This window comes from Crocuta crocuta, unplaced genomic scaffold, assembly GCF_008692635.1.
Source record: "Crocuta crocuta isolate KB4526 unplaced genomic scaffold, BGI_CrCroc_1.0 scaffold216, whole genome shotgun sequence".
NCBI classification, from domain to species: Eukaryota; Metazoa; Chordata; class Mammalia; order Carnivora; family Hyaenidae; genus Crocuta; species Crocuta crocuta.
This window is the reverse complement of record NW_027531504.1, coordinates 2,008,726-2,023,033: the sequence shown is the minus strand read 5'-3', so window position 1 is coordinate 2,023,033 and position 14,308 is coordinate 2,008,726. Positions and strand designations below refer to the sequence as shown.

Below are 14,308 nucleotides of genomic sequence, written 5' to 3'. Positions count from 1 at the left end.
ATTAACACAAATTAAAACCAAACTTCATGTCTCTACCATAAGCCTGCCCCTCCGCAGTCTTCTACTTTGTTAACAGTAACTCCATCTTGTCAGTTGCTTATGTCATGACTGTTCTTTCTCTCTCAATCTTCATCTTATCTGTCAGCAAATCATGTGGTTCTACCTTTGAAACACATCTAGAATCTTACTGTATCTCAACAAGTCCACTGCACTGACCTAGATACAAGCCAATACCTTTCTCACCTGGATAGTTAACATTTTTAATATTTTTTAATGTTTAACTGAGAGAGAGAGACAGAGCACGAGTGGGGGAAGAAGCAGAGAGAAAGGGAAAACAGAATCCAGAATCTGAAGCAGGTTCCAGGCTCTGAGCTGTCAGCACAGAGCCTGATGAGGGGCTCAAACCCACAAACCTCAAGATCATGACCTGAGCTAAAGTCAGATGCTCAACCATGCAGGCGCCCCTTGTTAACACTTTTTAACTGGACTCCTGCTTCTGCCCTTGTCCTCCTATTATTTATTTCCCACTTGGCTGCCAAGTGATCCTTGGCTCAAAGCCTTCCAGTGGCTTCCAGACTCACTCAGGATAAAAAACCAAAGTCATTACAAGGCCCCACAAGGCCTGGCTCTATTTTCTCTTTGACCTCATCTTCCTTCACTCCTCACTCCACTTCACTCATGTTGGTGGCCTTGATATATTTCAAAAGTGACAAGCAAACTTCCACATTTGGATCTCTGCATTTGCTTCCACCACCTCTTTCATATCTCTTCTCAAATATCACCTTCTCAATTAGGCCTTCTTGATCACCAGATTTAAAATTGCAAACTCCATCCCTACCTCCCTGCACTTCCTATCCCCTTTTCCTGTGTTATTTTTTTTTAATTTTTAAACATTTTTATTTATTTATTTTGACAGAGAGAAAGAATATGAGCTGGGGAGGGATGGGGCGCAGGGGACAAAGGATCTGAAGTGGGCTCCTAACTCAGCAGAGCAGTCAATGCAGGGCTTGAACCCATGAACCACAAGATTATGACCTGATCTGAAGTTGGAAGCTTAACTAACTAAACCACCCGAGGTACCCCCTTGTGTTATTTTTTTCGACTGAATCACCCAGGCACCCCCAGCTGTGTTATTTTTTTAACAGCAGTTGCCACAAACTGATACAATGTCCTTGACTTTTTTATTATCAGCCTCCTCTGATTAAAATGTAAACTCCACTGAGGGCATGGTTTCTTGCTACAGCAGTATGGACTAGCACCTGGTACAAAGTAGCACTTAGTAAATATTTGCTAAATAAACAACTGTTATATATCTAGTGTCAAAATCAACAGTATTGGAAGTTATTTTTTTAAATGCTGTCAATTTAAATAACGAAAAGTTACAGTAGAAAATCATCCAATTTACAAAAAAAAAAGTATTTCTAATCCTAAAAGGTAATAATTAACTCAATTTTTCCCCAGGTGCCCAATCCAAGTAAATCAAACCTAACAAAATTCATGTGGCAGTATAGTTCTAGAAATAGGTTACATTTAGTGATCCTATACCCGAATAGGTATTGTTGAAGTTTCCCAAGAGCTGAGACCATGTCATACCCATCTTTGTATCTCCAATGCTTAGTATTCAAGGACCTGATAAACATAAATTCTCAAAATTATTTACTGAGTTTTACCATAAAAGTGAAAGATGTAATGTTCTCATCATACAAATTATCATTTGAAAAATAACTTCTAATAGTCTAAATAATGTTGTATTTCCTCTTAAGAATGTTTACCTCAGGAATGATTCCAGACCTAGCAGTAATCATCTCCAATTATATGCACCTTAATTTCTCTTCAGCAATTCAGTTCCATGGCCTGAATGGATACCTTGCCCTAAACTAGGCCTAATCTTCCTCTAAAACTTTGAACTTTGATATGACACTTTCAGACAAAACCTCCAATCCTTCCAGTTCTCCCATTTGTTTTCCTCAACTGCTCTCCACTCCCCCTCCCCCAGATAAAATTTCCAATCCTTTGATGGTTCTTTCCAGACTATCAGCTGCTGCTCCCCTCTCTTCTCCCTTGCACACCCTGAACTATTCCATGAATACACTGTAAGGCACCCTAAACTCTCTATCACCTTGCCATTCGGTCACCAGATCTGGCAAGTGTTTGACCGCTCCTAATCTCCCTAACAAATATTCCAAATATTCAATAATCTTCTCAAGCCACTCTATTTGCTCCTTCCTCTTAGTTTAGGGAACATATGTTTTTGAGATTGTCCCGTGGGTTCGGCTACCTAGACTCTTAGAACTGGCCTGGACCTAATCTCTTCCAAGTATGGCCCATCTTCTGTGGGATACTGGTATCTTTCTAATACATTACTTTTCTACTTACGTTAAATGGAGACCCTCAGTAGCCTCTCTGTTTCCATCCTAGTCAACTGCTCCTGAACGCTGGATTGCAAAAATCAAACTGATAACAAACATTTTTAATGATCATGTCCCTCTTCTGTCTGGAATTCTTTAATAGCAGTCACCTCCTGGGATGAAGTTCAATTTCTTTTAATACAGCAAATAAGACCCTCTGAAATTTAATATAGTTCAGTGCCTATTAAAGACACCAAATAGAGGGGCGCCTGAGCCTGGGTGGCTCAGTCAGTTGGGCGTCCGACTTCGGCTCAGGTCATGATCTCGCAGTTCATGGGTTCAAGCCCCGCGTGGGGCTCTGTGCTGACAGCTAGCTCAGAGCCTGGAGCCTGTTTCAGATTCTGTGTCTCCCTCTCTATCTAACCCTCCCCTGCTCATTCTATCTCTCTCAGAAATAAATAAAACATTAAAAAAAAATTAAAGACACCAAATAGAACAGCAAACCTGACTCAGAACAGTTCTCCCTATGACTGTATCTTTGCTTTATGACCCTTTACCTTTGTTAACTGATCCACGGGTAAGCAGAAGTAGGCCAAACAAATTCTCCCTCCCAAGAATCTAAAACTTGACAGGAAAGACCACAGATTGGGAGTTGTGAGAAGTAGAAGCAATGGTTTTCAACTGGTAGAGATTTGACTCCCAGGAGACACTTGGCAATGCCTGGAGAATTTTTCACTGTCAAGGCTGTGAATGCTACTGGCATCTAGTGGGTAGAGACCAGAGATACTGCTAAATGTCCTACAAAAACAGGGCAGCAATTCACAACAAAGAATTATTTTGTCCAATGAGGTTTTAGAAGCTGGTTAAGGCCCTGCCTTTCCCCCAACTTTGTGACTCAGTAGCTTTGTTACATTTCCCTTATTACCTAAGTTAGAGGTTTTTGCTCTTTGCAGACAAAATAACCTTAAGTAGCACAGTATCCTAGTTCAATCATCTGACACATTTGTATACTTCAAACCAGTTTCTCAAACTCAAAACTATTGACATTTCCGCCAAATAATTATTTGTTGTGGGGACTGTGCTAGGCACTACAGGATGTTTAGCAGCATCCCTGGCCTCTACACCCGCCCGCCTGCACTCCGCACCCCCCGCCCCACGTTGTGACAATAGGAAATGTCTCCAGACATTGCCAAATATCCCTTAAGGGGCAAAATCACCTCTGATTGAAAACTACAGCTTTAAAGTTTATACAAAGACTCCACCCATGTGTGGTGAATGTCTGTCTTTCCAACTCCCGTTTCCAGTAAATCTTGTGTCCAGCACAGTCTGTATAAGCCAAAGGGCAAGCGTGAGGGGGAAGGGGAAAGGGAGCATTTTTTAAAGTTCATCTACTTTGAGAGAAAGAGAGAGCACAAGCAGGGGAGGGGCAGATAAACAGGGAGAGAGAGAATCCCAAGCTCTATCAGTGAAGAGCCCAATGCCAGGCTCAAACCTGCTCAAACCTGCAAACTGCAAGTTTATGATCTGACTCTAAACCAAGAGTCAGAAGCTTAACTGACTTAAAGAAAAAAAAAAAAAGAAAGAAAAAAAGCTTAACAGACTAAGCCACTCATGTACTCCAGAAGAGGGAGCATTTGTATCTGAATCTTCCCCACTCCTTTTCAGGTCCTGGCTTAAATACACTCCAGTTTCTAGCTTCTATTTTCCTCCTCTTCTCCTTTGCTCCCGCATACAAGTACACATGCCACAGTAACAGATAATGAGTCCTTGAAAGGCAGCTCCTGTTCTTATTTCCTTTCTTATATTTGCTCTAACTTTTCTTTAAAACTCTCCATTCCCTTGGGGAAAAATTCTCTCCTGGAAAACACTCCAAATACATTCTGTGCTGGTTACAGCATGAAAGATCAGGGTAATTTCTCTTCAAAGACTTTTCCTGATTCACTTCTCTTAAAATGTAACTAATTTAACCCCCCTCTTTCCCTACACAGACACTCCTTCAGCCCGCCTGACCTCTTGCCCTCTCAGCCTTGCCCTTGCCTATTCCCTGGCTCGCTCTGTGTCTCTCTCCTCCCCCATTCAGCTTCAGATCAGTTCCAAGTACACAATCAATCTTATTTACAACGTAACACATGTTTGGTATACAAACTAAACCAGGCAAGGACAAGTTTAGCATTTACTTAAAGCATTTATTAATCTCTTAAGAATTTCTCTTCTAGGGGTGCCTGAGTGGCTCGGTCGATTGAGCATCCAATGTCAGCTCAGCTCATGATCATGCAGTGAGTTTGAGCCCTCCATGGGGCTCTGTGCTGACAGTTCAGAGCCTGGAGCCTGCTTCCGGATTCTGTTTCTCTCTCTCTCTTTCTCTCTCTTGGCCCCTCTAAGATTCATGCTTTGTCTCTCTCTCTCTCTCTCTCTCAGAAATAAATAAATACTAAAAAAAATGTTTTAATAATTTCTCTTCTATGCTTTTCTCATACAGCAGTTTCTCAAGCTCCTATATCTGGGTAGCACTTTTTTTTTGAAACATTATTTCACATTTTTTTTAGGTTTATTTTTTGAGAGAAAGAATGCAGGCGCGCACAAGCGGGGAAAGGGCAGAAAGGGAGGAGGATAGAGGATACAGGGCAGGCTCCCAGATGGCAGCAGAGAGCCCGATGCAGGGCTTGAACTCACAAACTGTGAGATCATGACCTCAGCTGATTGCAGACGCTTAACCCACTGAGCCACCCAGACGCCCCAACACTGGTTTTAATGTTAAATTTCACCATACTTCAATCCCAAAGCTCAGAGTAAGTATTCTCTTTTTCCTGTTGGTTTCTATAGTCTTCTTCCTCACGAGAAGACCCCATATAGAAAGGGTCATTTTCCTAGTCCTTTCTTTCCAGGACAACAAAGACATATTTACTTAATGATTCAATTACCCACTGCTTCCTAAAACCACAGGTAAACTGGTCATACCCAAAACCCAATAGTATTGGTGGGATATAGTCTTAGTTAAGAAAATGTGAGGGAAAATCAATGCTTTGATGCCATTTATTTTTTAAAAAGTTGTTGAGTGCCTACATTATGCTAGACTCAAAACAAAATCCTTGCCATCATGTAGTTTACATTCAACTGAGAAGACAAAGAGCAAGCATATATATGGGCAGATAAGAACGAAAAGGTGGTCACATAAGGCATCTTCAAGATGTCATGTCATGAGTGGCACTCACTGGCTATAAGAAATGTCTATTATTGGAAGGCAATGTGTTCTATTTCCTATTAAACATTATTAAATTGTCATCTGATGATTATATCAATACAGATACATCTTTATCACTGAATAATCTGTAAAATTAAGCCTGACCCAGGTAATTCCAAAAGTTGATCCCTACTTGAATAACTATAATTTATTATAACATCCACTTTGTTTCATCTATTGTCCGTTAAATTTATAAAAGCTATATTTTTCCTAAGAGATCAAAGTAACAGCAGTAAGATTAATATATTAACCAAGAATATGAATGACACTCTTCAAGTATCTGAGGTTTGAAATATGAAATAAGTAAAAACTCAAGTGTTTCAAAAACTCACTTTGTATTCAGCCATAAAAAAAGAATGAGATCTTGCCATTTCCAACAATATGGATCTAGAGGGTTTTATTATAAGTAGAATAAGTCACACAGAAGAAAACAAATAACATATGGAAGTGTAATCTAAAGACGAAAACAAACATAAAGCAGAAACAGATCCATAAGTACAAAGAACAAACTGACAGTTGCCAAAGTAAAGGGTGGGGATGGGCAAAACAGTAAGTGGGAGGTACAAGCTTCCAGTATGTAATGAATAAATCACAGAGATGAAAGGCACAACACATGGAATTCAGTTAATGGTACTGTAATAATGTTGTATGGTTACAGATGGTAGCTACACTTGTGGCAAGCATAGCATAACCAATAGAGTTGTCAAATTACTACGCTGTACACCTGAAACTGATGTTCATACTGTGTGTCAAGTCTAAGTCGAAAAAGAAAAAAAGGAAAAGAGAAAGAAAAGCTAAAGGTGCAAAATCAAAACCCTCATCTCTGAAAATATTCTCATTACTATTTACCACACAGTTATCAGAAGTCCTACAGATTAAAAAGTACTAAGGGGCACCTGGGTGGCTCAGTCGGTTAAGCATCTGACTTCAGCTCAGGTCAGGCTCAGGTCATGATCTCATGGTTCATGGGTTCAAGCCCACATCAGGCTCTGTGCTGACAGCTAGCTCAGAGCCTGGAGCCTGTTCCGGATTCAATGTCTCCCTCTCTCTCTCTCTGACCCTCCCCTGTTCACGCGGTCTCTCTCTCTCAGAAATAAATAAAACATTAAAAAAAAGAAAAGTTTTAAAAAGTACTAAGAACATAATTCTGAATATGTATTAGTGGTCTCTTTTGTGAAGTAAGCCATCACCTTTCCTATTAATTTTTAAGTCTTTCTCAGCTAGAGCTCTACAAGAGAATTAAACTAATGCCTTAAGGCATTCATTGAATTAACTTTTCTCCTATGCATCTGGAATGGAACTAGCTATGTACCATCATCCTTGAAAGAAGGTGAAGAGAGTCAAATCACTTTCTGTAGGTCTGAATTTTCTTGTGGAACAGAGTATGACAAAGGCTGGAGGACATCTGATAAATCAGAACGTTACCTAAATAATAATTAAAAGGTAAAGGTAAAACCTTTTTCTAAAATAGGATAATTCAGTATTGGACCATAAGACAACATAAAAGCTTTCTAACTACTGCTAATATTCAGAAATGTATATTCATAAATGCTGCTATAATTTGCTACATTTTAAAAAAGATGTTACATTTTATTCAATGTTTTAAGTAAAGGAAACATTTGCTGACTCACAGAAATATTGATTTTGTTCCCCAAAATACAACCTGTGGTACTCAATGATCCAATCAAGAATTGTCTTTACCATATAAGCGTACCAGTTAACCCAAGGTTTCTCCTAATATCATTAACTTAACAAATAAGGGCCACAACCAAGTGCTTAGAATTCGCTGTTAACAAGTTGGAGACAAGATCCCACATTTAGCCTGTGTCTTGAGACAAATATGGAGAAGCCAGAAGTAACAAACTGCCAGCTTTACTGAGTCATGTTTCTGACTAAAACCGCGTTATGAAATGGAAAGAATTACAAGTATTGTGTTTATCACCACAGATGTTGACTCCCTGAATTTACAGACCTCAAATTTTAAAAAGCCAAAAAATCTTTTTGCAAGAATGATGTGTAACTAAAACGATTCTGGAAAGAACTTGCCAAAGCTGGAAACTCTGGCTATTTACCTAAAACAAATCCTAACTGTGCAAACAGGCACACCCTCTAATTGTATCCGAGCAGGGCGGCGAGGTGGAGGTCAATTCAGAAAATAACAAGGTTAACATTTCACCGAGGAGACAAACCTCGGCTCAAAGAGTCCACACTGCAACAGACGCCCTCGGTTAACGGAACCGTTCCGCTCCAAATGGAGGCAAGCACCGAGCTCGGGTTCGCCCCGCCACAAAANGAGGCTCCTGCTGACCTGGAGAGGTGCTTCAGGATCTGTTTCTTGATGAGCCCAGCCATGGTGCCGGGGCAGGAGGCGCCGCTCTCTTTCTGCGGTTCTCACTGCCTCCTCTCTTCGTNCGGCCCCGCCACCCGCGTCCCGCACTGGGCGCGCGTCCTTCGCCGCCTTGACGCCACTGGGTGTTTTGACTTCCAGTCCCGGAGCCCTCTTGTGCTTCATAGGCCTCCCTCTCCACACTCTGGTCTTGCTCCGGCCTCCATCACTAAGTGTTCCGTCTACATTCCTGCTTGTCTTTAGTTTTTCAGCATTTGCTCCACCAACTGCCCTGCTTGCTTTGCTCTCTACCTGCTCTACTCAGCTTTTTTTCATGTTCTTGCCTCGGTTTCTTCCCCTTTGCTATGATTTACTGCTCCCCCTCCCCCCACCAAGGCTCTAATTTAAATGTTTCCTCTGGTGATTCCAATCCTAATGGGATGTAAAAGTTGACAACTTCAAAAGATTCCAGGACCTGGGAATAAGAAGTCCTAAACTCAAGTCCTAGCTATATTATATTCTAGCAGTCTTAGCCTGGAGAAAATAATTTCCTTACTTTAAGCTTTGGCTTAACCATCTATAAAATAGGTTAATAATGCATTCTTATCCATCTTCTTTAGGTTTGTTGTATCTAAGGAAATAAGAATGTAAAATTTCATTTGAAAATTTCTATAAAAAGGAAGGAAATTCTTGAAATAGGGACAACTATTGCAGCTCTGAACTCCACCCCTCCTCCCCCCAGCCTCAAACCAACATTTTCTGAGGTGAAAATGGCCTCCCAGTGATGTCTAAAGGAGAGAAGGAAATTAGACTACCTTTCAGGAATATGTAGGAGGAATGTGGTTATATATGGAAGAGTGGAAGTAGTTCTCACCTTGTCTAATAACCTGGCCTTTTTTAAAGAAAGGAAAGGAGATACTGGGTTGACTACTCACTTAACATTCACCATGCACTGTAACCTAAGTACTATACAAGGATCTAGGATTACCTAAACAAGACCCAAAAAACCTATTCGGGGGAGAGGAGTGTATGGCGGGCTCAGGCCATAGAGTAGCAACTCTTGATCTCAGAATTGTGAGTTCAAGCCCCATCTTGGGCATACAGTCTTCTTTAAAAAACAAAAACAAAAACACCTGTTCTGTCATTAGTTAATGGCCTAGCAAGGTCTTAGTGCTAAGACCTTGAGCTATGTCATTAGACTCTGGGTCAAGTGCTATCTTAGCCGTTTTGTAGCTATGCAAACTTGAGGAAGTTATTTAATTTGTCAGCCTCAGTTATCTCATCTATTGGAAATAATATTAAAACTTTCTAACTCAGAATTTTGTGAGGTCTAAATAAGATTATGCATATAAAGTTTTCAGCAAACTGCTCAGCACACAGCAAGCTCTTAATAAATACTATTATCATTAACGTTGATGAAAACAGAAGCAAAGTGTATGAGAACACAGGAAGAATTGATTCCTTCTACCTTAAGTCATTGACGGATTTACAGTGGGGATGTTATTTCAAAGTTGAGACTAAATCAGCTTAATGTGTTACCAGAACTGACCTTGAAGTCCAAGATTTGGATATAAAACCTAGCCTTGCAGATTTTTAGCTATGTGATCATAGAAGAAAGGAAGCTCTCTGGCTCTGTGATGGTTGTTGTGAGGATTAACCAAGCTGGTGAAGGTTTAGTGCTTAAGAGATTGTCAGACACAATAGAATGGAAGCTATTATTATTAATAATACAGAAGAGGATGTTTCAAGCAGGTGGAAGTGTCAAAGTTCAATGCCAAGTAGACTACTGTTGTGGATAGAACAAAACGTGGATTCCTTTTCAAAGTAATATGTGGGGGTACCTGGGTGGCTCAGTTGGCTAAGCATCCAACTCTTGATCTCAGCTCATTTCTTGATCTTAGGGTCTTGATCTCAGGGTTGTGAGTTCAGGCCCCATGATGGGCTCTGTGCTAGGCATGAAGTCTACTTATAAATAAGTAAATAAATAAATAACTCAGAGTACTAAGTATCAAGGAAACTCACAGCTGTATGTTATACTGTAGTTATAGTATTATTTTTTAAAAAATTTTTAATGTCTTTATTTTATTTTTAGAGAGAGAGAGAGAGAGAGACAGAGTGTGAGTGGAGGAGGGGCAGAGAGAGAGGGAGACACCGAATCTGAAGCAGGCTCCAGCTCTGAGCTGTCAGCACAGAGCCTGACGCGGGGCTTGAAGCCACAGACTGTGAGCCGAAGTCTGACGCTTAACCGACTGAGCCACCCAGGAGCCCCATAGTATTATTTTTAAAAAAGTTCAACTGAGAAAATCTGAGGATTTAATTAGCTTTATTAGGCAATTCACGAATACATAGCAAGTAGAGGGGAGATCCCAGGAAAGGAGTTTTACAAAATGGGAAGGAAGGTGAGGCAGGAAGTTACTAGCCAGAAAAGAAAGGGAGAAATAAAGAAAAGATTGCTTCAGGCAAGGTCACCTTCCCTTCAGAGTCCTAGTAGGTGGATTACTTTATCTTGGGGGAGGGCAGGGGCATGCAGAATCACCTCCTGAATGACAGATTACCTCATTGGTGTAGACCAGAAAATTTCAAGTTAATTGGCTTAAAATTCTACACCTGGAGAGGTTGAAACTGCATTTAGGTCTTGGTTTGCTGTGGGCAACTGACTACCGTGAGCCTGTGGTTTTCTTTTCAACAATATATTTTTTACTGAAAAAATACATCTTCAATTTTTCTCTCCCTGGATTGAGAGAACATATAATGTCACAAAACCACTACAAATTCAGTGTTTTAAATTAGCTTACATTTTTCTTAATTGCTATTTACTTATTATATAATTTCTAAAAAGCTAAAAACATGACTGTCAGACAAATACATAATGAAGGTGCACTAAAGATTTATTAACTCATATTAATGCAAAAGCCAACAAAATAGGATATAGAGCTAGTTCACTCATTAATATGACTTAAATCTGTTGCACCTGTTTATTATGTACTTATAGCAGAGTCATATTTTTTTAACTCTTTTAAAATTATGTAAGCAGGAAGAGTCCCTCGAAAAAGATGGAATAGCTTCCTTCACATAAGTCATTTTAGCCTCCCAGCCATCTTCTGGAAGAATGTAAGAACAAACAGCCACCATCAGACCAGAAGATAGTCTAATCATATTCAAAAGTGAAGATTGACCTGAGTCACACACTTGAGTTATCTTTACAAGATTTAAGCTCCTTTGAGCACCCAGATACAAAACCAGCTAGAGCCAGAGTACTGATGATTAACCCTTGCCACCTTTCTTTGACCTGATCACCTTAAAATGAGGTGTGCTATATTCGCCATTGCACAAACCCCTTCATGAGTATCTATGCACCCTTAGGTTATAACTTCCCCAATTTTGTTGTTCAGGGGACGCTGTTTTTGGAAGGATCCTTGGTGTTCTCCTTCACTTGCTGCAAGTAAAACCTTTCCTTTTCCTATTTTTTGGATAGGTTGTGTCATTTGGCTCAACACTCACCAAGAGGTGGACACAGTTTCAGGTAACAATTATATACTGCCAAAATATACATGCATATGAAAAATGTTAAAAAGAAAACCATAAAGGGACACCTGTGTGGCTCAGTTGGTTGAGCATCCATCTGGCTCTTGATTTCAGCTCAGTCATGATCTCACCATCAAGAGATTGAGCCCCTTTTGGGCTCTGTGATGGGTGTGGAACCTACTTGAAATTCTCTCTCTCCCTCTCTCTCTACACCCCTCCCCTACATTTCTCTCTCTCTCTCAGAATAAATAAATAAACATTTTTTAAAAGGGAAAGAAATAAAACATACACCCAAAATGAAGTCATTTATGCTAGGCCATGTCACAAAACAAATGCTTAATAACTAACCTAATTAAAGTTTAAAACTTCCTTGGGAAGTACAGTCTTAAGTGGTAGGTCAGGAATTTTCTGATCAGCACCAATGAGGTAATCTGTCACAGGGACTCTCCACCTCCCACAAAGGAAGATAAAGTAATCCACTTAATAAGAACCCATGCCCTTCCCCTTTAGGGAACAGGCATTGCCTGAAAAAAAATCCTTTCTTGTTCTTTGTCAATATCTCCTTGCCCCACCCTTCTTCCTATAAAAACCTTCCATTTTGTACAACACTTCTCCTTGGAGTTTCTTTCTAGTTGCTAGATTGGATACTGCCTAATTCATGAATCTTTCAGTAAAGCCAATTAGATCTTCAAATTTACTCACATTGTATTTAACAAAAGCAATACATGCTTGAGATTATTCATGCTAAAATCTGGTAGGGGAGAGTGCATGTTGTGAAGGTAAATACAATCAGAGTTTTATTCTGAAGTTGGCTTTTACTAGTTCATGAGAACCAATTGTGTGCAACTCTTCTCAACTCTGCGTTCAGTGTTTGGTAACTTCAGGACAGTGTGAAATCGCCCTTTGTGACTATATTTATAACTGTGGTAAGCACTACAAATCAGATCTTTTTTTTTTCCTCACTGGCTATCGATTGTTAAACATTTACCAGCACACACTGTAAGATGGAGTGAAGGGGATGAGATTGCAAATGTATGGACATTATTTCTTAGGCAATGTCAAGCCATGGAAGAGAAGACTTCTCTGATGAGTAATACATTTGGGGAAGGTGGTCAGATTTCTGATTTAGAAAAATATTTGGTGATAATTATGCTACCAGTGCAGAAGACAGATCAGAGTGAAAAGAGAATGGAGGCAGAAAGGGCATTGGGAAGGCATTATTTTAGGTGAAAGATAAGGCAGTAGCAATAGAGAGGAAAGGTCAAAAACAGATTCCAGAAAGTAAGTCAAGAATTAGAGTTGAAGGATATTGAGGTATCTAACTTGGGGCATCAGGTGGGTCTTGGGATACACCACTAACATAGATAAATATTTAGGTGGAACAAGCAGTTTTGGAGATAAGATTAAGTTTTGGATTTGTTGCCTTTAAAGTTATTTTAGGATATCTGGGTAGAAACATTCAGGTTACAGTTGGGGGTGGAAATTCTGCTTTAGGATTTATCAGTATTTAATGATATCTGAAACCAAGAACAAAATGATCTTGATCAAGGAGTATGTAAATGTTGAGAAATCAAAAAGAGAACCTTAAAAGAGAAAGGTCTGATAACCAGAAGGAAAGAGCATACTTAAAAGATGAGAGATGAATAGAAATGATGGCAGTTCATAAACAATCAACAAAACTAAAAGGCAGCCAATGGAATGGGAGAAGATATTTGCAAATGACATATCATGACTAAGGGTTAATATCCAAAATCTATAAAGAACTTATCACATTCAACACTCAAAAAAAAAAAAAAAAACAAATAATCCAGTGAAGAACTGAGCAAAAGACAGGAATAGACACTTTTCCAAAGAAGACATCCAGATGGCTAACAGACACATGAAAAGATGCTCAACATCACTCATAATCAAAGAAATACAAATCAAAACCACAATGAGATACCACCTCACATCTGTCAGAACAGCAGAAATTAACAACTCAGGAAACAAAGGTTGGTGTGGATGCAGAGAAAGGGGAACCCTTTCACACTGTTGGTGGGAATGCAAACTGGTACAGTAACTTTAGAGAACAATATAGAGGTTCCTCAAAAAATTAAAAGTAGAACTACCCTACAACCCAGCAGTTACACTCCTAGGTATTTATCCAAAGGATAAAAAAAATACTGATTCAAAGGGGCACATGCACCCCAATGTTTATTGAAGCATTATCAATAGCCAAATTATGGAAAGAGCCCACATTTCCATCAACTGATGAATGGATAAAGAAGATATGGTACATATATACAGTGGAATATTGCTCTGTGATCAAAAGGAATGAAATCTTGACATTTGCAACAACATGGATGGAACTAGAATGTGTTATGCTATGCAAAATAAGTCAGAGGAAGATGAATACCATATGATTTCACTCATAGGTGGAATTTAAGAAACAGAATAAATGAACACAACAGGACTATAATCAATTAATAATAAATTGTAGCAAATAGAATGACTAAAATTGGACGTTATTAGATTTGGGCATTCAATGACATTGATATAAAGGATATAGGCACCAATGGAATAAGGGGCCTGACTTCAAGAAGTTTTTCATCTACATATGTTATGAGAATGATTATATGGGCACTCGTGTTTGGCTCAATTATGGACCATGTGACTCGATCTCAGGGTTGTGAGTTCAAGCCTCAGGTAAGGTGTAAAGATTACTTAAAAATAAAATCTTAAGAGAAAGAAAGGAGTGGGGCGCCTGGGTGGCTTAGTCGGTTAAGCGTCCGACTTTCGCTTAGGTCATGATCTCGCGGTTCATGGGTTCGAGCCCCGTGTCGGGCTCTGTGCTGACTGCCAGCTCAGAGCCTGGAGCCTATTTCAGAG

The 14,308-nt window shown here is 39.6% G+C and overlaps 1 protein-coding gene across 2 annotated transcripts in view; it reads right to left on the bottom strand.

Moving 5' to 3' along the window:
• The window catches only part of BLTP3B (bridge-like lipid transfer protein family member 3B), a 106,409-nt gene extending 98,415 nt beyond the window's left edge, over positions 1-7,994 (bottom strand). Inside the window, exon 1 of one of the 2 annotated variants that reach the window (XM_077772308.1) lies at positions 7,898-7,994. In XM_077772308.1, coding sequence (XP_077628434.1) covers positions 7,898-7,941 — 44 coding nt within the window. In that variant the 5' untranslated portion in view covers positions 7,942-7,994. The remainder of the gene's footprint in view (positions 1-7,897) is intronic. The other variant, XM_077772309.1, reaches the window with a different exon arrangement.
• Between the last annotated feature and the right edge of the window lie 6,314 nt (positions 7,995-14,308).